The 27,876-nt window shown below is 54.6% G+C and overlaps 1 protein-coding gene across 3 annotated transcripts; it reads right to left on the reverse strand.

Annotated features, from left to right (window-relative positions):
- Positions 1 to 629: 629 nt before the first annotated feature.
- Positions 630 to 27,182, reverse strand: Shc2 (SHC adaptor protein 2). 3 transcript variants are annotated; one of them, XM_070008632.1, is made up of 13 exons: positions 26,721 to 27,182; positions 20,980 to 21,050; positions 18,125 to 18,185; positions 17,864 to 17,983; positions 15,137 to 15,190; positions 14,899 to 14,950; positions 14,671 to 14,797; positions 12,760 to 12,925; positions 12,158 to 12,221; positions 8,771 to 8,893; positions 7,373 to 7,683; positions 5,145 to 5,278; positions 630 to 4,741 (listed from the first exon to the last, which is right to left on the reverse strand). In XM_070008632.1, the coding sequence occupies exons 1-12, from the start codon at positions 27,180 to 27,182 to the stop codon at positions 5,150 to 5,152; spliced, it is 1,740 nt and encodes a 579-aa protein (XP_069864733.1). In that variant the 3' UTR covers positions 630 to 4,741; positions 5,145 to 5,149. The 3 variants fall into 3 exon arrangements, with proteins under 3 accessions (XP_069864733.1, XP_069864732.1, XP_069864731.1); XM_070008631.1 differs by having other exon boundaries at positions 630 to 4,734; positions 8,771 to 8,923; XM_070008630.1 differs by having other exon boundaries at positions 8,771 to 8,923.
- Between the last annotated feature and the right edge of the window lie 694 nt (positions 27,183 to 27,876).

Below are 27,876 nucleotides of genomic sequence, written 5' to 3' on the forward strand. Positions count from 1 at the left end.
ACCACTTCCTCAGCTTCTGTGAGCATGTTAGGTATTAATGACCGACTCCCTGCCCAGTCTCCAACGGCCTTCCCCACGTCTGGACTCCAGACCCCCAAGCCCCTCTGCCATAAGTCTATTACTGTCCCCAATATGTAGATGAAGGTGAGTGTTGTTCTCTATATATAAAGATTAAGCCAAAACCTAGGCGCCAAGGCTCATGCCGGTAATCCTAGCTACTCAAGAAGGTAAGATCTGAAAATGGAGGTTCAAAGCCAACCTGGGCAGGAAAGTCTACGATTCTCATCTCCAATTAACCAGCAATAAGTCAGACGTGGACCTGTGGCTCAAGTGGAAAAGTACCAGTCTTGAGCAAATAAAAAGCTAAGGCAAAGCACCCAGGCCTTGATTTTAAATTCCAGTATCAGCATGCACATTGGGGGGGGGGGGGAATGGCGTGTGTGTACGCACACATACAAACTACACCAGAGAAATGTAAGACAAGAAGGAGGGGGCAACCAGCCAAGCCACTCGGGAGAGGAGTAAAGCCAAGAGGGACGTGTCCAGGGCTCAGACCCAAGCAGGCCCTCCAGGTAGCCAGACCTTTCCTGCTAGCCCCAGACTTCACTGCTACCTGACCCTCCCCTTCTCTCTTGCCTCAGTTTCCTCTTCCAGAACCCAGATGGCTACTTCCCTGACCAGCCTTAGCTTGACAAGCCAAAAAGATAAGGTATCAACTGGCACCCAGCAGTCATCTGGTGCTTTATTAATGATTGTCAAGAGCCACCCATATTCCAGAAATGTCCCTAAGTGCCACCGTGACCCATGCTAGGATACTGGCAGGATGAGTGACTGCTTGCCTATCAGCTGAGGAGTGGGTATGGGACCCAGGTCCTGTCCCCTGATACCTCCACACATCCTGGAAGCCAAGTGGGGTTGGAGGTTGATCATCCAGATAGGAGCAGGAGGCCAGAAGGAGCTGAGATCACCCCCAAGAAGGCCATCTCAGCTCGATTCATTGAGAGGGGTCCCACCCACTTTGGGCCAGAAGCCAACAGGAAAAGTACCATGGAGATCTTGTTCCTATAATGTCCCCAAGGCCTGCTCTGGGCAAATTGAGGGGTCTTCAGTAAATATTTGCCAGACACCAAGCATGGTGGTGCACGCCTGTCATCCTAGTGTGCGGGAGGCAGAGATAGGAGGCTTGGAGTTCAAGGCCAGCCTGGGATCCTGTCTCAAAACAAAGCAAAAAAAAAAAGAACAAGTCAGACAATTGTGCAACAAGAAAGATGGTCCTGAGAACCCTTGCTCAGTTCTGCAGTGAACTCCTCCAGGGCTAGGGAAGGGGTTCAGAGCCCCCTGTTTATTGCATAGTTGGGGGGTGACAAGGCCAGGTCTTGAGGATCACAGCTCAGCACTTGTGCTAAGTTGGAAGCAGCACCTCTCCTCCCATGTGGGGATCTCAGCTTCCTGAGTAGCTATGATCACAGACATGAGCCACTGGTGCCTAACCAGCATCACTTTGCCAAGCACCCAGCATCTGCAGAGAACCTGCAAGGTCAGTGTGGGCTACCGTTGTTCCCCAGATGTTCCACAGTGTAATCAAAAGTCTCAGCCATGATCCAGTCCTGGAAAAACTCAGAAGATGACATCACCAACAGGAAGTCCCGCCCCCTACCCCTACCTCCTTCACACCTGGAGAAAGAACCCTGCGATGAAAAGTACCTACTCACCCATACCCGCCCCACCGACAGCTGAGGACGCTGCCACAGAGGGAAGGGAGCCCAGCCCACCCAGCTGGCAGTGGGCAAACAAACACTAAGCAGTCTGGGCTGGCAAGGGTGAGGTACCCCCAGGATGCCCGGCCTTCCTGGAGCCTGAGAGGGTGCTGCAGCTGTAATTGCACACTAAGAAAAAGGGGGCACAGGTGGTATTGACTGGCCCTGAGTCGTGCCACCTCATGCTGGGTGGCTTCAGCGCCAGCCCCAAGCTGGGGACTGGCAGGAGGAGCGATTCTCAGATGCTTGAATCCCATCAGTATCCAGCACAGGCTTAGAAAGGTATAGATGGCTGAAAGAGCCAGAACCCAGGGCCCCAAGACCCAAGATCCAGGGCCAGTCCCAAAGAGGCCATGTATGCTCATGAGGCTCTGGCAGGGACCACTTCTATACTATCTTCTCCATCAGAACAGGGAAGGTGGCTCCAGGAGCTGGAGGAACAGCCCGTCTGAAAACCCCCAAGTAGGATTCCCCTCATTCCCTTAGGATCCTGCCCACAGCTTCCCTGTAAGCTCCAGGTGTCTACAGATAGCAAGGCCCTTGTTAGAGCCTCACAAAGCCTCCACGGCAGGGCAGGGGGTGGGGGAGCAGGACATATCTTGCCTAAATTGCACAGACTCTGAACTTGAACTCAGGACTCTCCTACACCCATCCCAAGTCTCCCAGGACAGGTTGGGCCAAGGAATGTTGGCTGACTGAATAGCTGAGGGTAAAAAAGGGGAGTAAGACTGACTTCACTGGAGTCAGAGCTGAGCTTCCAGCTCCCTGTTTGCATCAGTACCTCAGACTTTTCAGCAAAAAGAAAAGCAGGATGGGATTGGGCTGGGCCACAGCGTGATCTTGCTCTCCTCCTCGCCTGCAAAGCAGGGAGAACTTGAGCATCTGAACTTGTACAGGTAATAGCTGTTCTCACCAGGGCACCAGACACCTGGACTTCAGAGTACAGGATGGAGGCAGGGAGCCCAGGCCTCACAGGACCCAGGGCTAAGGGCGAATGAATTTGTGAACCCATAAAATACACTTAGACCTCTGTCATCAAGAGCTGGTATTTCATGACACTCCTCTGCTCAAGACCCCACTGCCTCCTCTCTATCTTCCCCTCCCTTCCTCATTGGAATGCATGATCTGTTCTTGAGTGTGCTGGGTCCATGTACCACAGGGCCTTTGTACTTGCAGTCTCTTTCGCTGAACTCTACCTCTACTTGGCCTGAAACATCCTCACAGAGGCCCTCCACATGTCCCGGAATATCTGAGTTGTAGGACTTTTGTTTTCATGGTTGTCAGTGCACATTTAGTGGTGATTTGCTCATGAGTACCACAAGGAAAAGTCTGACTGGGCACTTTTGTGTCCCTGTTGTTTACCAGAAGGTGTTTAGGATGCTGAAGGATGTTGGGTGGATTAAAAGATGGATATATAGATGGGTGGATGGATGGGTGGGTGGGTAGATAGATGGATGGAAAGGTGGGTGGATGGTTGAATGGATGGATTGACAGATGGATGGGTGTGTTAGTGGGTGGATGTGTGTGTGTGTGTATGGATTGATGGATGGATGGGTGGCTGGCTGGCTGGGCAGATGGACAGATGTGTGGATGAATGGATGTGTGGACTGATGGGTAGATGGGTGGATGGGTGGGTGGATGGGTGGAAGGATGGATGGATGGGTGAGTGGGTGGGTGAGTGGATGGGTCAATGGTTGGAGGGGTCACAATGAGTGCTGTCCCTGAGCTTTTTTTACTCAAGGCTGGAGCTCTACCACTTGATCGATGCCTCCACTTCCAGATTTTTGTTGGTTAATTGGATATTAGAGTCCCATAGACTTTTCTACCTAGGCTAGCTTCAACCATAATCCTCAGCTCTCCGTCTCCTGAGTAGCAAGGATGACAGGCATGAGTCACCAGCAGCTGGCAGGGGAAGAAAGTGTGGAAGTCTGGGAGGGAAGAGGGACTACAAGATGTTGGAGATAAGCTAGGTGAGGAGGAGCCAGAACATTGGACAGAAAAGCAGAAACCCAATTTATCTGGCAATAAAAATCAGAGGCATGGTGTCAGGATTCTGGAGGGAAGGCCACTTCCAGGGCTCTCCTCCCACCCCAGATCCCAACCCACCTTCTCCTCCTCCAGTCGGTTCCTGAGGACAATCGGGGACTCCTGAGCCCCCTCCTTAGCTGCCCTCTCAGGAACCTCATTCTACCCATGGAACCCATCCCCCAGCCCTGCCAGGACCCTGCGTATACAGGTGGCTGGCACTCGGTGTTGGGTCATTCCAGGTTTAATTACAAACAGAGTCCAATGTCCAGGCTGCATTAACAGCTGGGAGGCAGAGCAGACAGCCATCCCCGGCTCCCCTCCTATTCAGAGGGGGGAGGGGAGGGGAAGCGAACCTCACAACTGGCCGCATCAACTCACCTGGATGTCTCCCCGACCTGGTAGGTGAGCCACAAGGCCCCCTCCGCCCTCCCTCCCGTAGGCCAAGGTCAGCACATGCCTTAGATGAAGACCCCAAAGCACCATAATATCTCCCCTCAAAACAATGGTGCACCCAGTGTCTCTGGTAGGAAAATGGGAGCCCAGCTTGGGAAGAAATCCGCGTCCACACAGGCCTGGGACCTTCTGTTTCAGGGGACAACCTGAATCCAGCTGGGGGCCTAGAGGGGGACACAGAGCCCCCTTCTCTGCCCCATCAGATACCAGAGGCCAGGGCTCCACGCAGAGGCGGTCTGTGCGTGTATCTTCGTTAAAGGCGAGGAGGTCAATGTCTTTGGTATGAGCACCCTCTCTCCAGCACAGGTGGGGGGGCAGGGCCCTTCCCCATTTCCAGCCCAGGCAGATGATGGGAGAAAGATTCCCCAAGCTCATGCGAGAAAGGCGAGATGGTGGCGGTTCTGATTCCAGCGGTTCTGGGCTGATGGGGGTCGGAGAGAAAGGCTGAGAGACGTTAAGACTCAACAGGGACAGGAGCCAGGCTGAGGACGGCGACCTGTGGGCTGATGGGAAGGTGAGATCAGGGTCACCGTGACCACAGCTACAGACGTGGGTTCAGGTCCCAGCCATACCCCTGCTTCCTGTCAACAAGAGGGCTCCCGGGCCAGATGCCACTGGCTCACAACTGTAACCCTAGCTACTCAGGAGGCTCAGATCTGAGAATCCTGATTCCAAGCCAGCCCAGGCAAGGGGGGGGGCGGAGGGGCGGCAGGAGGGGGAGTGTAGGATACTCTTATCTCTAATTAATCACCAAAAAGCCAGACGTTGAGCTGTGGCTTAAAGGGTAGAGCATCAGCCTTGAGGGGAAAAAGAACTAAGCAAAAAAGTGAGGTCCTGGTTTTTAAACATCAGAAGAAATCTATACATGGGCAAAAGCATGTACCCCGGCTGGCACCCAATACCCACCTGACTCAGGGCTCCCGTGAGACCACGCCGCGCAGGTGCAGCTCGCTCTCTGCAGCGACGATGGGCTGTCCGTTCTGGAGGTGGTAGTCGATGAGGTGACTAATGCTCTCAAACAGGACATCCTTCGTCCGCACCTGTGGGATGGGAGGCCTCAGCATCAGTACCGCCCCACCCCCACGCCCACCCCCACCCCGGAGCTCCTCCCAGAGGGAGGCCTGGGCCCACGGCACTGCTGAGCAAGGCCTGCTCCCACCGCCCTCCACAGGACTAAAGTCAGAGTAGGAGGGCTCCAATTAGCCTCAGATCCAACACCATGGGCCAGGAGGCAAGAGAGCATACGCCTGCAATCCCAACATTCAGAATGCTGAGCAGGAAGACCACAAGTTCCAGGCCAGCCTAAGCCACAGAGAGAAACTTTATTAAAAAAAAAAAAAATCTGGGTGCTGGAGGGGCACGCCTGCAATCCCAGCTACTCAGGAGTTTGAGACCTGAGGATCGTGGTTTGAAGCCAGCCTGGGCAGGGAAGGCCATGAGACTCAACAAACTACTCAGAAAAAGCCAGAAGTGGCATGCATTGTGACTCAAGTGGCAGAGCACCAACCTTGAGCAAAAGAATCTCAAGGACAGCGGGCCAAAAAAAAAAAAAAAAAAAAGTTGGTAGGCACCCATGGCAAATGTATCTACTCAGGAGACAGATCTGAGGATGGAAGTTTGAAGCCTGCTGGGGCAGGAAAGTCTGTGAGACTCTTATCTCCAATCGACCACTAAAAAGCCAGAAGTTGAGCTGTGGCTCAAGTAGCAGAGCACCAGCCTTGAATGAAAAAGCTCAGGGACAGTACCCAGGCCCTGAGTTCAAGCCACACACACACACACACACACACACACACACACACACACACACACACACACACACACACACACACACACACACACACACACACACACACACACACACACACACACACACACACACACACCTCCTTGGAGCTAAGACTGGTGGCTCAGGCCTATAATCCCAGCTACAGGAGGCTGAGATCTGAGAATTAAGGTTCAGAGCCAATCTAGGGAGACAATGTGAGAGACTCTTATCTCCAATTAACTAGCAAAAAAAAAACTGGAAGTAAAGCTGTGGCTCAATGGTAAAGCACCAGCCTTGAATGAAAAAGCTAAGGGACAGTGCCCAGGTCCTAAATTCAAGCCCCAGTACCAGTACAAAAAGAACCAACAGGGGGGAGGGAGGATGGGAAGGGATGGGAAGGGGAAACAAAGGAGGAGGCTACAATGCTTGATAAGAAATGTACTCATTATCTCGCCCAAGTAATTGTAATCCCTCTGTACAGTATTTTCACAAAAAAAAAAAAAAAAAAGAAGAAGAAGAACCAACAAACCTGAGACTCCATCTCAATCAATGAACTGGAAAGGATGGCTCACACCTGTAATCCCAGCCTCAGGTAGAAGGACTGAGGTCTAAGGGCAGCCCTAGGCAAAGGCAGACACCCTACCTGACTGAAAAATGCCTGAAGCAAAACAGGCTGAGGGTGAGGCTCAAGGCAGCACTCCTGCCTAGCTAGCACAGGCTGAGTTCAAATCTCAGTACAAAAAAAAGATCCCAGAGGTGTCAAAATAGACAATGGATACTTTTCTCTTTCCTTTTTCTTTAAAAAAAAATTTTTTTTCCCACTCAGTTTGCTTGCTAGGCTGGTATTCTGCCACTTGAGTCACACCTCCAGCCCTACATTTTGCTGGTTCTTTGGTGATGAGTCTCACGGACTTTCCTGAACCACAGAGCCTTCAGATCATAGCCTTCTGAGTAGCTAGGATTACAGACGGGAACCACTGGTGGAGCTGGAGATGTGGCTCAGGTGGTAGAGCGTCAGCCAATGAGAGAAAGCGTCAGACACTGAGTTCGAGTCTGTCTCAGACCAGAAAAAGAAAAAAAAAAAGGGAACCACTGGTGCTTGGCCACATTTTAAAGTCAAACATCCAGTGCCATGCATCTGCTGATGAGGGGGGGGGGGAAATTCGGAGCTTGGTGAACCTGGAAAAGCCTTAAGATTAGAAATGTTTCTGTACACCCCAAATGCTCTGCAGACAGAGTAGTCCCTTGAACACTGGAAAATACTTTGCAATTCTATGGGAGCTGGAAAATGCTCACTGGACCCTGGCATTGGGCCCTGGCAGCCTGTCCCCTCCCTGCCCCCTTCCCAACCTCCCCCCCACCATCTTACCACACCCTCAGGGTCCACCAGCAGCAGGTGCTTGGGCTGCCCGGCTTGCATGCCGGTGAGGACATACTGCCCCGGGTTGGTGACACTGTCTCGCACAAGGAAGTCCCCGTCTGCTCGGAGCAGCTTCTCAGCCGCCCTGCGGCTCATGCGGCCGTGGTACCAGGGCTCCTGCCTCAGTTGCTCCTCCGTTGGGGCTATAGGAGCCCGACGGGTCGGGGGGCTGGGCCACTGGTCCTCCAGGGAGAGTGGGGTTGCCGTCATGCCTGACGCCACCGAGCACTCGTGCAACTTCAGGGCATCCTCAAAGGGGCCTGCGGGGGGGCGGGGAGGAACAGGAGGGTGGGGGAGGCAGGGGTGCGCAGCCTTGCCCTTGTTAAGCAGGTGCTCTTCCAATTGGGCCCCGCCCACTGGGTGGCTACGACTCCCCTTGAGGAACACCCTTGTCAGGACGCCATCTGAGAACCAGGTCCATGTAGGACACGCCCACCATGCCGCCACGCCCACTCTGGAGCCACACCCACCCACATGACACCATGCCCATTAGGGCACGCCCACTGCAGCTCAGGCCTCCTTCCGTCTGCCTTCCCCTGCCAGCATTTCTTTCCTTGGAAGCTCGCACACATTACGTTTTCTTGTCGCCCTGGCCTGCCCACATGTGAGCCTGTCACATGGCTCCTTGCTGTGGCAGGACCTCAGCACACACCATTGTGGCAGGTGACAAGCAGACATTTCCCATCCTAACTCAGTGGAGTGCTCTTTCTGCTCTGAGCTTCCTACAGACTGCCAAAGTAGCAGGGAAATACTGAACGTTGCCCCCCTCCAAGCCACAGGCCCTCACCACCCATGGAGGCAGGTGGCACAGATCTGTCATCCAGTCGCCAACCCTTACAATCCGAGGCTACAGCCCTGGCTCACACAGAACCTGACTTCCAACCCCAGGCCACCAACCAAGCCCACAAGCAGCCTAGCCAATCAGCACATGCCATCCTGTCCTCTGGACTAGGGGTTGGTCAATCCTCACACAGATGTTGTCTTCCTGGCTGGGGATTGGTTGAGGAATGACCATGCTGGGGGCAAGGAGCACTGGCTTGGCCAATCCACACACGTGCTGCATCCTCCTGACTGGAGATTGGCTGAGGGACACACACCATCCCCTTACTCAGCCAATGGGAAGCAGTGGCTTGCTTAGGGAATGTCCACACAAGCAGCTCTCTGGGATCCTCAATCAAGGAGAGGATTCAGCCTCCCTCATCAGATAAGGAAGTCAGTAGGGAGGCCTCCCCCATCAGGCTGTGGCCCACAGGAAGCAAGTCTGGACTCCCCTGGTCCCTTGTGGACTCCCCCCACATACCCCTCTCCCCCACCTTAGGCTGCAGGGGGGTAATAGGACAAACTTACGCATATCAAACAGGTCCTTCTTGGGACTGTCCTCAGGTGGCAAAGAGTCCTCAAGCTCTGGGGCATCCAACCCCTGGGTGTTGACATACAGGTGTTCCTCGTAGTCCCGTGGTCCCCTGGCATCTGCCTGCACATAGCCATCCCCAGGCGGGGCTGGGGAGCGAGGAAGGCCATGGGGTCAGGGACAAGACTCCGGGCAGGGGAGTGGGAACACCAGAACCTTCCTGTGTGGCTCCAGATGGGCAAGATGCAGGAATTTCATGCAAGTCCCCTCCGGAACACCACGATGAGCCCCCTCCCATCAGCACTGAAAATCCACAGGGCCCCCAGCTTGGGACACAAGTGGAGGATGCTCCCAGGTGGGGGCAGCTCCAGGCCAGCCATCCGCAGGCGGGAGGCCGGAGGTGCCGCAGGAAGCGGGCTCAGATGTTTACGTTCAATGCCCACATTTAAGCAGTAACAGCAGCAGCTCTGCCACCCTGTAATTATATTATCAGCGAGGCTTTGTTGGGTCCACCCTCTGTCTGCTCTATTTTAGAACTGACTTGCCTCTCTTCTTTTTAATTCTATTTCTCAATGCATAATGCATCCACATGGTTCAGAAGCCACAAATGCTTCACAAGGACCCTTGAGAGTCTCTCTGTAGGACCCTTGCCCAGGGGCCCGCGTGACAGGCAGGGGCCCACCGTCCCCTCACCCTCAGGCCCCTGGACCACCAGACTGACTTCTGCTTATCTGATGGGTGAGGAAAGGCATTGGGAGAAATTAAATCTGCAGTTTTCTTTCTTTTTTTTTTTTTTGGTTGGTCATGGGGCCTGAACTCTGGGCCTGGGCGCTGTCCCTCAGCTCTTCAGCTCAAGGCTAGCGCTCTACCACTTGAGCCACAGCACCACTTCCAGCTTTTTTCTTTTTGCTTATGTGGTGCTGAGGAATTGAACCCAGGGCCTCATGCATGCAAGGCAAGCGCTCTACCACTGAGCCACCTTCCCAGCCCCAAATTTGCCGTTTTCTATCCTGAGAAGGCTGGAAGCTGGGCGCCAGTGGCTCACACCTGTAATCCTAGCTATCAGGAGGCTGAGATCTGAGGATCACAGTTTAAGGCCAGCCTTGGTAGAAAAAAAAATTCTGTGAGACTCTTATTTATAGTTAACCAGAAAAAGAAATGGAAGTAGAGTTGTGGCTCAAGTAGTAGAGTGCCAGCCTTGAGCAAAAAAAAAAACAAAAAAACAAAAAAAACTGAGAGAGCCCAGGTCCTCAGTTCAACTCCAGTAGCAGCAGCAGCAGCAGCAGCAGCAGGAGGAAGAGGAGGAGGAGGAGGAGGAGGAGGAGGAGGAGGAGGAGGGGGAGGAGGAGGAGGAGGAGAAGGAGGAGGAGGGGGAGGAGGAGGAGGAGGAGGAGGAGGAGGGGGAGGAGGAGGAGGAGGAGGAGGAGGAGTCAGCAGAGCATCTTGGGTATATTCTTCCAGAACCTATTGCTAGGCAGGAAAGTCACAGTCTGAGAACCCAGCCAGCCCAAGGCCTGTGGTTGTGTCTCTGCTGTGTGGAATTGTATCATTAACCTCCAGGGATGTTGATTCCCACCCCAGCTCTACCACTGACGCTGCCAATTACCCAACATTCTGTGCCTCTGTGAAACAGGGAGAGCACTTGTTAAATAGTGAGAGCCAGCCCTTGTGACCATGTCTATAATCCCGGCACTTGGGAGCCTGAGGCAGGAGAAGCTCAAGTTCCAGGATAGGCAACATAGCCAGATCTAGTCTCAAAAGAAGGAAGAGAGGGCTGGGACTATGACTTAGTGGTAGTGCTTGCCTAGCATGCATGAAGCCCTGGGTTCGATTCCTCAGTACCACCTACACAGAAAAAGCTGGAAGTGGTGCTGTGGCTCAAAGTGGTAGAGTGCTAGCCTTGAACAAAAGAAGCTCAGGGACAGTGCCCAGGTCCTGAGTTCAAGTCCCAGGACTGGCAAAAAAGAAAGAAAGAAGGAAAGAAAGAAAGAAAGAAAGAAAGAAAGAAAGAAAGAAAGAAAGAAAGAAAGAAAGAAAGAAAGAAAGAAAGAAAGAAAGAAAGAAAGAAAGGAAGGAAGGAAGGAAGGAAGGAAAGGAGGGAGGGAGGGAAAAAAGGATGGAGGAAGAGGAGAAGAAGAGAGGGAGGGAGGGAGGACAAGGCATGAGAACGACAGCAGCAACTAGAATGATCTGGATGGTTGTTGGGAGTAGAGGGGTTCAAACCCAGTCTTGCCATCCACCAAGAGGAGCCCCTCTTAGAACTATATGGAGAAAGGAAGCAGACTATGGAGTAGACAGGTGGAAGAATTCCCAGATGCTGGAGCTAAGGTTCTGACGTGTTGGCAGGAGTTCTTGGTCAGAACTATTAGAAGGGGCTGGCTGAGCCGACGTCCCGGTGACACAGGATGAGGGGTAGAATCGGCAGTGCCACACAATGAGACCCCACCAGCGACCATGGCTGGACAGGACACACAGCCACACGTGTCAAAAATCTTGGACACCCGTTTGTTAAACATCAGAAATGAAATACAGACATGCCCCAGACATGGGCTGGCAGGCTGAGCCTCACATTCTTCTATAAGACAGGACACTGGGGCAGCTGCTGGCATAGAAGCTGGCAGCCCCTGGAAGGCAGGCCGGGGAGCACACTGTGTGAGTTACCAAGCTGACAGGGGTGGCTGCTCACCTAGGGTGAGCACACAGCCCTTGACTGAAAACCCGGTACCTGCTTGTGGCTCTACCTGTCATAGCAAACACCTGGACTCCACACAGGGAAATTTATATGGAGAAAGACCATGCCGTTGTGGCAAAGGACAAGGCATCTACCGTGCCTGGGAGTATGGGCATGGTGGCTCACGCCTTTAATCCCAGCTACTTCAGAGATGGAGGTCAGGAGGCTCTTGGTTTGAGATCCACCCAGGCACAAAGTGCACAGTTGGATGAAAACTCCATATCAAAACAGAGAGGCTGGGTATGGTGGTGTGTCACTGTAGTCTGAGCTGCACAGGAGGCATATCTGGAAGGATGGTAGTCTGAGGCCAATCCCTGGGGGCCTACTTGAAAAATAAGCAGAAAAAGAAAAGGAGGAAGAGGAGGAGAAAAGAAAAAAGTGTGGGAGTGGGGGGGGGGTGGGGGCGGCAGATGCAAGACACAGGTGGGATTCCCCAGCTTCGAACCTTGCAGGATCTGACCCCCAAATGCAACAGCTCCACCAGTACAGGGAACAGAATGGATGGCTCAACCGGAACAGAAAGAGTGAGGGGCACACATGCAGCCTTGGGGGTGAGCTGAGAAAAACAAGTGGGGAACAACAGTGGTGGTGGGGGACAGGAGAGGGCCCAATCCCCCATGGGCGAGAGGGGGGGTGGCTAGGGAGGGCCTACCTGGACCAGACACACCCAGGTCCCACTGCAGGCCACGGGCATCTCTTCGCACAGGAGAAACTCCCTGAAAGAGAAGCGTGGGTGGGGCTGGGAAGGTGGCTCAGTGGTAGACTGCTTGCCTTGCATGCATGAGGCCCTGAGTTCGATTCCTCAGCACCACATAAGCAGAAAAAGCAGGAAGTGGGGCTGAGGCTCAAGTGGTAGAGTGCTAGTCTACAGCTGAAGAGCTCAGGGACAGCGCCCAGGCCAACTTCAGGCCCCACGACCGACCAAAAAAAAAAAAAGAGAAGCGTGGGTACCCCTGGGAGTGTGCAAGCCCCTTTCCCAGCCTGCACCCCCCCACTGCACCCTCAAATAGTCTGGGGGCTGCTCCCCACCTGGCTCTGAGTACATCTGGTCTCCGCGCTGCCCCCTGGTGGTGGCTGCAGCCCTGGCTTTCTCTTCCTGACAGTGGGTCCTCCCCTGCACCACCTCACGCCCACAACCAGTGCCACTCATGCTCTGTAACACCCCCACCCCAGTCACACCCGGGGTCCAGCCCCTAGCGGCCATGTCAAGAGCGGCCCCAGGCCCCATCCCTCCACGGGGACAGCAGAGCTCACCTGTCCGAGGGCCCCGAGGGCTGCCAGCGCACAGGGCTGGGTGACAGCCAGCCTGGAGTCCACCAAGCCACCCAGGGGCGGCTCCTTTCCCGGGATGCTATTATAGTAGTTGTGTTCTGAAGACTCTTCCTCATCCCCCCAAGCTGACTCCTCCAGCCCGGTCAGCCTGGGGAGACAGAACAAGGCATCAGGGGTGAGGACACTCAAGTCCCCATCTGGTGCTCCACCTGTCAGTAGCACCTGCTCCCCGAGAAAATGTGAATGCCTGGGCTAGCTGGGTGCTGCGGCTCACGCCTGTAATCTCAGAAGGCTGAGATCTGAGGAGCAAAATTTGAAGCTAACCTGGGCTAAAAAGTCCATGGGACGTGTGTGTGTGTGTGTGTGTGTGTGTGTGTGATGGGAGTGTGTGTGTGTGTGTGTGTGTGTGTGTGTGTGTGTGTGTGTGTGTGTGTGTGTGTTCCAATACTGGGGCTTGAACTCATGGCCTTGGCATTGCCCCTTAGCTTTTTCCCCTCAAGGTTAGAACCCCATCACTTGAGTCATACATACACTTCTTTTTGCTGGCTAACTGGAGATAAGAGTCTTGAAGCCCGGGTTGGTTTTGAATCTCACTGCTCAGATCTCAGGCTCCTGAGTAACTGAGATTACAGGTATGAGCCACCAGCACCTGGCTCACCAAGAACCACACAGGGGACAAGCAGCAGGAGCCACCACCAGCAAGGGAAACCCAGGGATGCCCCCAGCCCATGTGAGGGGACAGACATGCCCACGCTGCCCTGGATGCCAACCTCACCACAAACAACGTCCAATGCCCACCCCATAAATTAATGAAGTTATGTTCTTTTTCTTTTAGCAGCACTGAGGTTTGAACTCAGGACCTTGCACTTGCCACACAAGTGCTCTATCATGTAAACTATACCTCCAGCCCTTTTTTGGCTTTTCTTTTTCAGAGTCTCACGTTTTTGTCCCAAATGGCCTCAGACCATGGTCCTCCTATTTACACCTCCTGAATAGTTGGAGTTATACCACCATTCTCATCTGGTTGATGAGATGGGGTCTCAATAACTTCTGATGGTCACAAATTATGATCCTCTCGATTTCTGTCTCCTGAATGGCTTGAATTACAGGCAGGTGCCACCACCCCTGTCCTACAGTCTGAACTTCTGAGAGTCACAAATGTTCCAGGATCAAATCTACCTGTCATCTGTGCTTGCTCAGCTATAAGCTATAAAGGTATGTTCCCTGATTTCAAATCCTAAAACTTCAAATGGTTGAGAAAAAGCCCAAAGGATAATATTTTTTGTTGTTGTTGCAGCATGGGTAAAGTTATCTGAAATTTAAATTTCTGTGTCTATAAATAAAGTTCTGCAGGCACCCGGCCATATGTATCCATTTATGTACATTTTGAGACAAACTGGACACAATTTGCCCTTGAGGTTGGTGACGCTCACTGTCTGGTCCCAGAGCAGCAACAGCCAGGGCTGAGCTCTGGAACTCATCTGGGAGGGAAGGAAGGAGGAAGGGAGGAAAAGATAGAGGGAGGGACTGGATGCTGGTGGCTCACACCCAGAATCCTAGCTACTCAGGAGGCTGAGATCTGAGGATCACAGTTCAAAGCCAGCCTAGGCAGAAAAGTCACTGAAACTCTTATCTCCGATGAACCACCAAGAAAACCAGAAGTGGTGCTATGGCTCAAAGTGATGGAGTGCTAGCCTTGAGCAAAAGTGCTCAGGACCAGGCTCTGAGTTCAAGCCCTACAACCGTGGGGGCGGGGGGAGGAGAGAAATGGAAGGAGGGAAGGTGGGAGAGAGGGAGGGGATATTCTCAGGACCCAAGAGGGACAGATAGAGCCAGGTCCATGGGTGAAAGGCAGAGCTGGCCACCTGGCCCAGCAGATTCCTGTGTATTTACCTTTCGGGGGGCACAATGGCCTTGGGGGGACTGTGCAGATACTGCTTGAAGCGCAGCTCAAAGGCTTGGCCCACGGTGCTGATGACACTCTGGGCGAGGCCCTCACAGCACTCGAGGATGTGACAGGCTGGAGGGACAGGGACAGGGGTCACCGTGACTGTTGTACGGCATCACCCCCTCCCTGGCTATTGCCTGGGCCCTCAGCTCTGGCCTCCCGCCATGGCTCACCTCTCTGGTTAATAGGGTCCTTGGCGACATAGGCCACGTAATCCGCCATGTCCTGGGGAAGAGGGCCGGTGGGAGGGTCAGCGGGGCCGGGCCACCGTCCGGGTCCTGCTCCCCAGCCGTGGGAAGGGTGGGGGTCACGGGCAGAGCAGGTGGGGTCTGGGGAAGGCGAGATGGTCTCGAGGCTGGAAGGGCAGTGGGCACGGGGCCTCACCCCTCCCCAGTCCCTGCCCAGCCTTACCGTGTCACCGCCCGACGCGAAGGAGATAGACTGCATGTGGTGGCTGGCGATGACCTGTGATGGCAGGGGGAACTCGAGGTCACAGGCGGGCAGGGCGGGAGAGTGGGGAGAGGGGACAGGAGGAATAGACCAGGCTGCCACAGGGGGCGGGAGAATGGCTGGGGCAGGGATGTGGGGCTGAAGATGCTCCCCAACTGGTACCCACCACAGCTGTCCCAGAAGAACATGAAACCCCTGGAAGAACTGGGGCCTAAGGAGGGTGTGACAAGACTGGGTCACACAGCTACATGTGTAGCAGGACAGACCACCCACTGGAGACACCGTCATGTGTGCACCTGCCTGAACCCACAGAGACAGAGACACAGTGACACCCCAACACACACACACACACACACACACACACACACACACACACACACACACACAGAGGCAGGTGCAGAGACACACAAACATTCAAGTGAACACATTCACAGATGAGCACACATACACACAGATACACACACATTCCAGGCTCCCATCTCCTGGCAGTGGCATCTGCATGCTCATTTGCATGCTCGTTTGCATACCAATTTGTATTTGTTGGCATACCCCCACTTCATCTGCCACCTGTCTCTGGAATCCCTGCACAATCCTTTGGAAGGACTGGGCCGGCCTTGTGCTCCCCACAAAACAGCTATTAATCAGCTCCGTTACCTTTGAGGCTCTCCAGGGCCCAATTCCCCTGTGGAGAGCCCTAAGGGGGCCACAGAGATCCTTGGTGGCCCGTTTGCAGCACTGTGGGTCAGTGCCATTCGGGCTGCGCCCCACAGCAATCTCCAGCATAGTCCATCATGCCGCAGCTGTGCCCGGAGCCTGGCCTCTCCACCTAGTATCTAATGCCAGCCTTCACACTGTCTATGTCTCACACATCCAGAACCAGCCTGCTGAGCCCCAGCCCCTCCCTACGGTCCCCACTGCCCTCTTCAGCTGCCCCTCCTGGCTTTCACTTCAGGCTGCCACTGGGAGCCCGCTCCTTCACTCTTAGTACCAGCCTCCCTACCTCCAGGAAGCCTCGGGATACCCTTCTGAGTGATTGGGAAGCTGCAGTAGTCTTTACTGTAGCACAGCTCTTCTCCAGCCTAATACGCAGCAGCACCCACGGCCTTCCCATGTGCGCAGGCAAGACGCCAGCCTCCCAAACTCCACTCCCTACACAGGCAGTACGGTCCAGCTAAGAAACTCCCCACAGGCCCTCAAGGCCCAGAGCTCACTCACTGACCCCCAGTGGCTCCCGTGGCAACGTGCCTTATCAGCTTCTCAGGGAGACAGGACTCAGCCCATGACTACAGAGTCCTCCCACAGATGGGGCAAACAAAGCACATTTCTGACAGGAATCTGTGGGCTGATCAAAGCTCAGCCTCAGGGTGTCTGGTGTGGTTGTATATGTCCTCTTGTGCCCCAGCCTTGAGATCTGGGATGGCAAGAGGTCAGGGATGCGCACAGACCCATCAGCCTCCAGCTGAATGCATGCTCACTACCTTGCAGCTGCAGTAGGAACTGTTTTGTTATGCAGCCCCTACTTCACTAGCTGATACAATTCCATTGGCTGTACCACTGGCCTTGTCCATCAATTGTCCCTGATCCTGCTCTCAGAACAGACGACAAACTCCCCTCCATGACCCAGGCTGACCTCTTCCATGAGAAACGCCCCCTCCTTGTCAGTGTGGTCTCCACTGGCCTACCAATGCTCTCAGAACTGATCATTATTCCCTTATTCAGTTGCCATTTTTCTATTTCTCCCACAAGAGACTGGAAGCCTGTCTCCCTCCCATCCCCCACCCCACGCCAACACTGTGGATACTAGGCTAGGTCCTGAGCACTGCATGAAGCTGGGCAGCACCCCCGGCTTCCACCCACCTCAGACCAGGAGATTCTTCCCTGAGTCCTGACAGGGTGGACAGACAGGGCCTGGTGCCACCCCAGTTCTGTAGTGTCCTCTTAGTTCTAAAAGGGGCTCTTAGAACATGTTGATGGTGCCAGGCGCCAATGATTCATGTCTCTGATCCTAGCTACTCAGGAAGATGAGATCTAAGAATTGAGGTTCAAAGCCAGCCCATGCAGAAAAGCCTGTGAGACACTTATGTCCAACTGACCAGCAGAAAGCTGGAAGTGGAAATGTGACTCAAATGGTAGAACACTAACCTTGAGTAAAATAGCTAAGCTAGAATGGAAGGCCCTTTAATCCTCAATACTAGTGTGCACCCACAAGTGCATGCGCACACACATACAGAACACGTCTGTGGTTGATGTCATATGCTCTATAAAGCCTGCACCTACCCTGGCTCCACTTGGGTGTGACATACTTCTACAGGTCAGGCAAGTCACAGGGTTAGATGAGCGCTAAGGGAGGGGGTAGGAGTGTGGCCAAGGGTGGGGCGGGGCTGAGGACAGAACTGGTTGGGGCGGGGCTGGGGCGGGGCTGGGGCGGGGCCAGGCTGAGGACAGGGTTGAGGGCGTGGCTAAGGGAGAGTGAGGCAGGGCTTGGGCGGGGCCAGGCTGAGGACAGGGTTGAGGGCGTGGCTAAGGGGGAGTGAGGCAGGGCTGGGGCGGGGCCAGGCTGAGGACTGGGTTGAGGGCGTGGCTAAGGGGGAGTGAGGCGGGGCGGGGCGGGGCCAGGCTGAGGACTGGGTTGAGGGCGTGGCTAAGGGGGAGTGAGGCGGGGCGGGGCCAATGACGAGCCACACCCACCTGGCGCGTGGCGGGCACGGAAAGGTTGAGTCCATCCACCGATATGTTAACAGAAATGCTCATGCCGGCGAAGCGCAGGTTGCTCTTGCCCAGGATGGAAGTCAGTGTCTTGTTGGGGGCCTAGGAGTGAGGGCCACACAGTGAGAGGCTTGTGTGGGGTACAACTTGGCCTGAAGCCACAAGGGGCTCTTGGGGAGGCCACGCTGCCCCCCACCATGATCTCAGGAGACACCCACCAGCCCGGCCTCAGGCCTCACCCACCTTCTTCTTCCAGGAGCCCCGGACGCCGGGCACGGCCTCGTGGAGCCGATTGATGGCTTCCCTGCAGTTGAAGGGGAGAGGCTCAGACAGGAAGGGACTGGGGGGGGGGGCACAGGGAAGAGGCAGGAGCTCAGGAGGGAGCTGGGGTCTAAAGGGAAGAAGGATAGGGAAGAAATGGGGTCCCGACATGGGGGTGCCATCTGGCGGGGACAGCAGGGACACTAGCCCTACTTTTAGCCCCCAACCTCAGCTCCTGACCCCCTGGCTCCCTTTACCTTCTCTGTGGCTGTGGATCCCTGAGAGAGGGTCAGGCTCAGGGAGCCAGGCACCACAAATAGAGGTCCTGGGCTCTGAGCCTCCCTGAGAGGTCAGGAACCAACCTCTTCAGGACAGGAAACAGAAAAGCTGCTGGTCCCTGGGAGGCAGGATCTGTTCAGAATGCTAGGGTTACAGGAGGGGAGGGAGGTGGCCACAAAACAGGCCCTCAGAGATGTAGGTGTAATGAGCTACTCAGGAGACTGAGATCTGAGGATTAGAGTTTGAAGCCGCCCTAGGCAGGAAAGTCCAGACTCCTTATCTCCAATTAACCACTAAAAAAAGTTAGAAGTGAAGCTGTGGCTCAAGTGGTACAGCACTAGCCATCAGCGAAAGTGCTAAGGGACAGTGCTCAGGCCCTAAATTCAAGCCTAGTGGCAGAGAGAGAGAGAGAGAGAGAGAGAGAGAGAGAGAGAGAGAGAGAGAGAGAGAGAGAGGTGAGAGGTGTCAGCCAGGTACGGTGGCTCATGCCTGTCATCCTAGCTACTCAGGAGGCTGAGATCTGAAGATTGCAGTTCACAGCCAGCCAGGGCAGGAAAGTCTGTGAGGCTCTGATCTCCAATTAATCACCAGAAAACCAGAAGTGGTGCTATGGCTCAAGTGGTAGAGCGCTAGCCTTGAGCTGAAGAGTGCAGGGAGAACGTGAAGGCCCAAAGTTCAAGCCCCACACTGACTAAATAAATAAATAAATAGAAATAGTGTCAGAAATGACCCACCCAAGGGCTGGCAATGTGGCTTTGTGGCAGAGTGCTTGCCTAGCATGCATGAAGCCCTGGGTTCAATTCATCAGTACCACATACACAGAAAAAGCCAGAAGTGGTGCTGTGGCTCAAGTGGTAGAGTACTAACCTTGAACAAAAAGCTCAGGGACAGTGGCCAGGCCCTGAGTTTAAGCCCCAGGACTAGCACACACACAAAAAAATGCAAGAGAGAGAGAGAGGAAGGAAGGAAGGAAGGGAGGGAGGGAGGGAGGAAGGAAAAAAAGAAAAGACCCACCCAAGACTGGGGCCAGAGATGGGGCAGCCACTGAGGAAGCAATCCATGCTTCCACACAAGGGTAAAACCTGTCACCCTGTAACCCAGAAATTCCTCTCCTAGGGGGTCTGCCCAAAATAAGACACCTACACTAAGATTTAGTGTGTGGCTTCACTGACAGGACACATCCAGAACAGGTGGATCAAGACACAAGCAGTGGATTTGTGGGGGAAGAGGGAGGGAAGACAGGGTCACTGAATGGGATTTCCTTTGGAGTGATGGAATGTTCTAGAACTTCTAGGCAGAAGTTGTGCAACTTTATGGAAATACGTAAAACCATCATTTTGCCAGGCACCAGTGGCTCACATCTTTAACCCTAGCTACTCAGGAGGCTGTTAGCTGAAGGTTGCAGGCAATCTTCAGCCCAGGCAAGGAAGTCTGTGAGACTTAACTCCCCCAAAAAGTTGGAAGTGGAACTGTAGCTCAATTGGTAGAGTACTAGCCTTAAGGACAAAAGCTCAAGAATAGTACCCAGGCCCTGAGTTCAAGCCCCAGCACCTGCCAAAAAAAAAAAAAAAGTCATCATATTATACAGTCTTTAGAGATTGAGCTATTAAGAAAACTGATGCCAAGCCAGGCACTGGTTGCTCACGTCTGTAATCCTAGACACTCAGGAGACTGAGATCTGTGAATCTTGGTTCAAAACCAGCCTGGGAAGGAAAGTCCATGAGACTCTTATCTCCGATTAACCACTAAAACACCAGAAGTGGTGCTGTGGGTAGGGTGCTAGCCTTAAGCAAAAGAGCTCAGGGACAGTGCCCAGGTCCTGAGTTCAAGCCCCATGGTGAAAGAGAAAGAAAGAAAGCAAGAAAGAAGAAAGAAAGAGAGGGGGGGGGCTGGGAAGGTGGCTCAGTGGTAGAGCGCTTGCCTTGCATGCATGAGACCCTGGGTTCGATTCCTCAGCACCACATAAGCAAAAAGAAAAAAGCTGGAAGTAGCACTGTGGCTCAAGTGGTAGAGTGCTAGCCTTGAGCTGAAGAGCTGAGGGACAGCGCCCAGGCCCAGAGTTCAGGCTCCACGACCGGACCCAAAAAGAGAGAGAGAGAGAAAGAAAGAGTTGATCCCAATGAAGTAATTTTTAAACCCAGAGCAAGTGCAATCTATGAGTTCCCAACGAAAGAGGTGTGGATCCCGTTCTGCAAGGCCTGGCTAGGCTTCCTCCCCTTACAGTTCCACCCCAGGCAGCTCAGAGCACTGAGCTCCACCTGCCTCTCTGCATCCCCTCCAGGATAACCCTGGCAGTCACAGAAAACAAGCCAGCCTCTGTGGGTCCCAGCTCCGCTCCCCAAATCACACCAGGTTCTGCAAGGCAGGCGGCTGCTCCATCCTTCAGAGGGAAACCGAGGCTGGGAAGGGAGGGTAATTACCATGCACAGTAGATGAGGAGAGAGAAGAAAAAAATGCAGACCCAGGATGCTGTCCAAGCCTGTGCTTGCCCTACATAGCAATGTCATCCGTCCACCCACCTGCCACCTGCAGGAAGCTTCACCCCAGCTGGGTCTCACCTGGTCACCTGGGTCCGAGTGGTAAAATCCAGGGAGCGCATCGATCGAAGAACTTCAATGCATCCCATGTACTGAGGAGAGAGGAGAAAGTCAGCAGGAAGAGCCCCAACCCAAGAACCCACGGTGGTCCCCCTCCCCAAGGCCACCATAGGCCCATCCTCCCTCCCTGGACAATTCCAGCCTCTACCTCAGGGCCTTTGCATATGCAGTACCCACTGAGGCTCCATTCTCCTACCTGCTGGATCTCTCCCCATCCCCACACTCAACTACAAGGTCACCAGAGGCTCCGTGGTGGCCTTACTGTGGTCACCAGCCACATGGGCATGGCAGGCCAGAAAGACAGGGATGTGACAATCCAGTTCACTGGATCCTGGGGCCAGGCACAAAGTCTGAAGGACAGTTTAAGACAGAGAGCTTCCAGCTGATAAATCACAAACACGGTGGCTCACGCCTGTAAATCCCAGCTACTCGGGAAGCTGAGATCTGAGGATTTCAATCTGAAGTCATCCCAGGGCAGGAAAACCCATGAGACTAAAGCCAGAAAGTGGAACTATGGCTCAAGTGGTAGAGTGCCAGCTTTGAGCAGAAAAAGCTAAGGGACAGTACTCAGGCCCTGCGTTCAAGTCCTCATAGTAGCGCACGTGCACGCACACACATGCATGCGCACACAGGTGCACGCATGTGTGCACACACACACAAAACCATCCCTTGCAGACTCTATTTTAACAACTATTTCCGCAGGAGGGTGACTCATGTCCCAGAGGGCAACAAGTAGGTAGAACCCGACTGCCCTGGCATTCTTCCAACCCCATGTGGCTGGTGGCTAGGAGCATGTGCAGCCATATGGCCTCCAGAACACCCAGAATAGGCAAATACAGAGGCAGGAAGTAGACTCATGGGTGCCCAGGGCTGGTGAGATGGGGTGATTGCTCATGGGGACAAGATCTCCTTTAGGATGATGGAATATTCTGGAAATAGCCCTTTATCTTGCTTCCTGTCTACCATGATGAGAATTACACTGTTCTGCTACACCCTTCCCTGCTCTGATGAACGGATACTCATGAAACCATAAGCCATAATAAAGAAAGAAAGAAAGAAAGAAAGAAAGAAAGAAAGAAAGAAAGAAAGAAAGAAAGAAAGAATTCTGCCTTAAAAGAAAAAAACAAAGTTCTTGAAGTAGAGGGTAGCAGTTACACAACTCTGTTCATGTACCAAATGCCACCAAATTGTATACTGGAAAGAGATTCGTGGCTATTTTTGTTTTTATGATTTTTAGTCATTTTCTTATTATGTGTGTGTGTGTGTGTGTGTGTGTGTGTGTGTGTGTGTGTGTGTGTGCGTGCATATGTGGTGCGTGCACCAACCTGGAGCTTGAACTCAAGTTCTTAAACACTTGCTTGCTTTTTTTGTTCAAGGCTGGAGCTCTACTGCTTGAGCTATAGCTTACTTCTGTCTTTTTGGTGGCTAATTGGAGATAAGACTCCTTCCCTAGCTGGTTTTGAACTGTGATCTTCAGATCCCAGCCTCCTGAGTAGCTAGGATGACAGGCATAAGCCACCAACACTTGACTAATTTTTTTTCAGGGTCCAGCCGTGGGGCCTGAACTCTGGGCCTGGGCACTGTCTCTCAGCTCTTCAGCTCAAGGCTAGCGCTCTACCACTTGAGCCACAGTGCCACTTCCGGCTTTTTTCTTTTTGCTTATGTGGTGCTGGGAAATCGAACCCAGGGCCTCAAGCATGCAAGGCAAGCGCTCTACCACTGAGCCACCTTCCCAGCCCTTTATTTTTGAAATGGAATCTTGCTGGTTGCCTAGGCTGGTCCCCAACTCTTGAGGGCTCAAGTGATTGTCCTGCTTTAGTCTCCCAAGCATTAAGATGACAGGCATGTACTACTAATTAGGCTCAGCTTGCTTTGTGATTTTGATCTCAGGGATTTTTGTTGTGGTTGTTGTTGTTGTTGGTGTGTGTGTGTGTGTGTGTGTGTGTGAATACTGTGGCTTGAACCAAGGCCTCAAACTCACTTGCCTTTTTCCTTAAGTGGAGATCTACCACTTGAGCCACAGCTCCCCTTCTGGCTTTTCTGGTAGTTAACTAAAGATAAGAGTTTCATGAACTTTCCTTCCTGGATTGGCTTCAAACCAAAATCCTCAGATCTCAGCCTCCTGAGGGGCTAGGATTACAGGCACAAGCCACCACCCATGTAGAAACAAGTAGTTTTATCTATTTATATGACATCATTTCTAAGACAGTTTTAAGTAGCAAGGTGTAAGGCTGCAGGATAGCACGGGAGTCTTCCAGTGAGAGGGGGAGGAGGACCATGGGGTAGGAACACTCAGATTGAGCTTGCATGAGTGTAAGTGGACTGCAGGGCCCCATGCAGGGTCCCTGCCTCCAGACAGGACCTGGATGCTGATGGAGGATTGTGAAAACAGCCACATGCCACTCCCTCTCAACGGCCCGCAGGTCGGCTGTGCTACCTCTTTTGCCAATGGGATGCCAGAGAACGTCATACATCCTGGGAGGACATCTCGCCTGGCTGTGCCCCTTGCTGCACCCGGCACCTTGCGACCATGCCAGGCTGCCAGGCTAGCCGCTGGATGACGAGATTCACACCAGCTGGCACCTTGCCACACAAGCAAGACTAGGGAGACCACTCAGCCTTTGCCAACTACAGAACCACAAGAAGCAAGTGTCTGTGTCTGTGTCTGCGCTTCCCCCCAGAAATCCATGTGAGCAAAAGCTCACAGATGCAGGCAGTGACAACGAGGAGGAAAGGGCAGCACGTGAGGCCCAGGAAAGGAAACAGTAAGCGCCAGGCAAGAGGCAGGAGCCAATGTGGTCTCCACCATAGCTCATGTGGAGGAGGCTGGAACAGAGGAAGCAAGCAGCAAAGAGAGGAGCGGATGGGGGTGGGAGGCTAGAGGGGGAGGAGTTCCTTCTGAGAAAGCTGAAGAGCCATGGAAGAATTTCAGGAAGGGGAGTGACCTGATTTACCTGTTGGATGGGTGGAGGGTGGATGGATGGATGGATGGATGGATGAATAAGCAGATGGATTAGTGAATATATCATCGGATGGGCAGATGAAGAGTGAGTGGGTAAATGAATGAGTAGATGACGGGTGGATAAAGGGATGAATGGGTGGACAGATGGATGAATACATGCATAAATGGTAAGTGGGAGTACAGGTGAATAAATGGTTGGATGAATAAATGATGGGTAGTTGGGTGGCTGGGTAGATGAATGGACAGGTAGATGGATAAACAGATGAACAGATGTGTGGATGGATGGATAAGCAGATGGACGGGTGGATTAGTGAATGTTGGATGGAAAGATGGGTAAGTGAGTGGCTAGATGAAATAGTGTATGAATGAAATGGATGGGTATGTAGGTGGATGGACAGATGGATAAATGGATGAATGATGGGGGTAAATGGGTGAGTGGATAGATTAATGGATGGATGAACTGGTAGATAAATGAATGGATAGATGAATCATGGTTGGATGGATGGATGGACGATGGTTGGGTGAATGGGCAGATTGATTGGATAGATGTATGGATGGATGAAAGGATGGATGATGGGGATAAATGGGTGGATGGATAGAGATTAATGGATGGATAATTGGCAGATAGATGAAGACCGGATAGATGAATGATAGGTGGGTATGTAGATGGATGGACAGATGGATGAGTGGATGGACAATGGGGGTGGATGGACAGATGGATGTATGGATTAATGAATGGAAGAATGGACAGATAAATGAATAAAATGGATGAATGGATAATGGATGGGTAAATGGGTGTGTGGATGGATGGACAGTCAGATACATGAGCTCAGATGGACCAAATGCCAACCATGTCTCAGACAGGTAGTACTTCAAAAGGACCTGTGGACCCTGCCTCAGACCTGTAGTGGACAGCCTTGGAGGGACCGGGGAACAGGCAGTGCTAATGCCCCTGGTCTGCAGACCACACTCCGCTCTCATTGGCTGAGACTTCTTTGGTGAGCCCTGTTTTCCCCACCACGGTGTAGGAGATACCTCTTACAAAAAGGAAGAGGAGGGAAAGGCAGTCTTTTCTTCCCATGGACATGCTGGGTTCCGAAAAGCAGTGTCTGGAATTATGGCTGCCACTTTGTAACTAGGAGGGAAATCAAACCAGCCTGGTGGGGATAGCCATTCAAAAAGACAAAAAGAAAGCCTAGGCACCTGTGGCTCAGGCCTGCCATCCTGGCTACTCAGGAGGCTGAGATCTGAGGATAGCAGTTCAAAGCCAGTCCAGGCAGGAAAGTCTGTGAGACTCATCTCAACTACCAAAAAACTGGAAGTGGAGGTGTGGGTCAAGTGGTAGTGCACCAGCCTTGAGTAGATAAAAATCAGGGAGAGCATCCTGCCTTGAGTTCAAGCCCCAGAACTGGCATGGAAGGAAAGAAGAAGGGGAAGGAGGGAGGAAGAGGGGAAGGGAGGAAGGGAGGGAGGGAAGGAAAGAGGGAGGGAAAACTCCCCCAAACCTCCCTGAGAGCATGGACCACCTCTTTCTCTTGTTCTCCGCATCACCAGCACATGACAGTACACATACGTTAAATATTCTCTCCATTGATCAAAGCCTCACATTCATATTAACCCCAAACCCTGAACCCCAACTTGAGTATGTGCATTCTGGGGGTGACTTCCAATCCCAGCATCCCACACAGACCTGGCAGCCACAAGTTAGTCCTAAACCTCCAGGTCTGACTGGCCTTGGGAAGTGGCTCCATTCAAAGGAGCACACTTCCACATCCAAGGTCAAAGCCAAGGAGAAAGGGATGGCCCATCCCTTCCCCAGGGCGCAGCAAAGAAGTTTCCTAAACTAGACACTTGGCACAGCAGCAGTGGATGCTCACACTTGGAGAGGCGCAAGGGCAGCTCCAGGTCTGCGCAGAGTGCTTGTTCTCTGACCCTTCCAGGGAGCCTCCGTGTCTGGGGGCTCCCCACCATCTTTCCTGGGTCTGGGGTTGAGCTCCCTGAGTAAAACTTCCTCCTCTGCCTGGTAAAGACACCACATATTGCCTGTCATCCCTGACTACAGAGAAGGCTGAGATCTGAGGATCCTGGTTTCGAAGCCAGCCCAAGGCAGGGAAGTCCGTTGAGAGACTCTGATCTCCAGTGAACCGCCAAGAAGCCAGAAGTGCAGCTGTGGCTCAAGTGGTCGAGCGCCAGCCTTGAGCGCGGACCTGCTCAGCAACAGCGCCCTGGCCCTGAGTTCAAGCCCCAAGCCTGGCACAAAATATGACAAACCAGACATACACAAAAGCACGTGGGGAGCCCCGCCTGTGCTCGCCTGCTTGGAACCCGGGGTTCCAGCGCCCCGCCCGGGCCTGCGCGAGGGGGGGGGCTTCTGGTTGGGGGTCCACCCAAGTCCTCTTTCTCTTGACTCTCCCTCTGGGAACCGCGCGTTGTGTGTGTGGGGGGGGGTGTCCTTCACCTGCGCATGCGTGTCCCGCTCCCACCCACCGCCCTCTCCCCGCCCCTCCGCGCGTGACGCCGTGGGAACCCGACCCCCCCACACACACATACCGGGGGCGGGTGATGAGGGGGGCGGCTGTGGAGCGCGGGCTGGGCGTGGGGGTCCCGGGTGCTGGGGAGAAGAGGAAAGGCGGGCGGTGGCCACCTGGATCTGGGGGTGCGGGACCCCGGGACTGGGGAGGGGGACCAAGCCGAGGGTCGCCCGGCCCGTCCTCCCCCGCCTTCCCGCTGGCGCACTCACCCGCACGATGTAGGAGACGCCGGGCCCCAGGACCCTGGCGTCGGGGTGCAGCCAGCCGTGCGCCGGCTTGTGGATGAAGCCCCCCTTGCGCGCCCACTCGTCGGCGGCGTCGGGGGCCCCGGCCGCCCCGCGCGCCCCCCGCGGCCCGCGCGCCCCCGCCGCCCGGCAGCGGCCGAGCGCGGGCAGCGGGCAGGGCGCGGCGCAGCGGGGCTCGCAGGCGCCCAGCACGGCGGCGGCCAGGGCGGGGACCCCCGCGGGGGTCTCCGCGGGCTCGGGGTGCGGCTCGGGCGCCCCCGCCGCGCGCGCCGCCGCCGCCGCCGGGCCGCGGCCCAGGAACCCCGCGGGCGCCGCGAACTTCCACTGCGGCATGCGCGGCAGCAGCGCGCAGAAGGTGGTGGGCGCCTCGGGCTCGGGGGCCGCGGGTGGCGCGGGCGGCGCGCGCCCGCCCGGACCCTGCGTCATGGCCGCGGCCGCCGGACCGGACCGGACCGAGCCGACCCGGCGAGCGCCTGGCGCGGAGGCGGCCCCGGCGCCCGCCCGCCCCGCCCGGTGATGTCACCGCCCCGCCCCGCGCGCAGCCGCGGGGGGCTGCGCCCCTGGGACCCGCGCGCCCGGCGGGGCCCCGCGTGGCCGAGGCCGGCGATCCGCCCCGCGGGGGAAGCGGGGAGGCTGCGCACCCCGGACCCAGCGCGACACCCCCGTCCCCCCCCCACTCTGCCCAAGTTCCCCCAAACGGCCGGCTGGAACTGGGGCGGGGGAAGGGGGGCGGACAGGGGAAACTGAGGCCGGGGGCGGGGCAGGGGGCGCGGTCGGAGGCGGAGAGAACCCCCTAACCTTGAAGTCAGCCCTCGCCGATCGCGCCCAGCTCTCTTCCGAATAAAGGAAACTGAGGCTTGGGGAGGGAGGAGCGCGGCCCAGGCACACAGCGGGGGGGGGGGTGTCAGCCAGCCGGGCCGAGCCTCCTCGGCCTCAGTTTCCCTGCCCTGTAAGCCTCTCCCCCCCTCGTGTCTGGGGTCCCCTCCCTGGCGCCCCCTCGTCTGAACTCCAAGGCCTCTGCGCCCCGGGCCCGCGGGAGCCCCGAGGGCCTCTGGGACGGGCGACTCGGCTCCAACCCCGGGGAGAGTGCCTGCTCGGAGCGGCTGGGGTGTCCCGGTCG

Source organism: Dipodomys merriami, unplaced genomic scaffold (genome assembly GCF_024711535.1).
Source record: "Dipodomys merriami isolate MVZ:Mamm:240054 unplaced genomic scaffold, mDipMer1.0.p SCAF_70, whole genome shotgun sequence".
Taxonomy (NCBI): Eukaryota; Metazoa; Chordata; class Mammalia; order Rodentia; family Heteromyidae; genus Dipodomys; species Dipodomys merriami.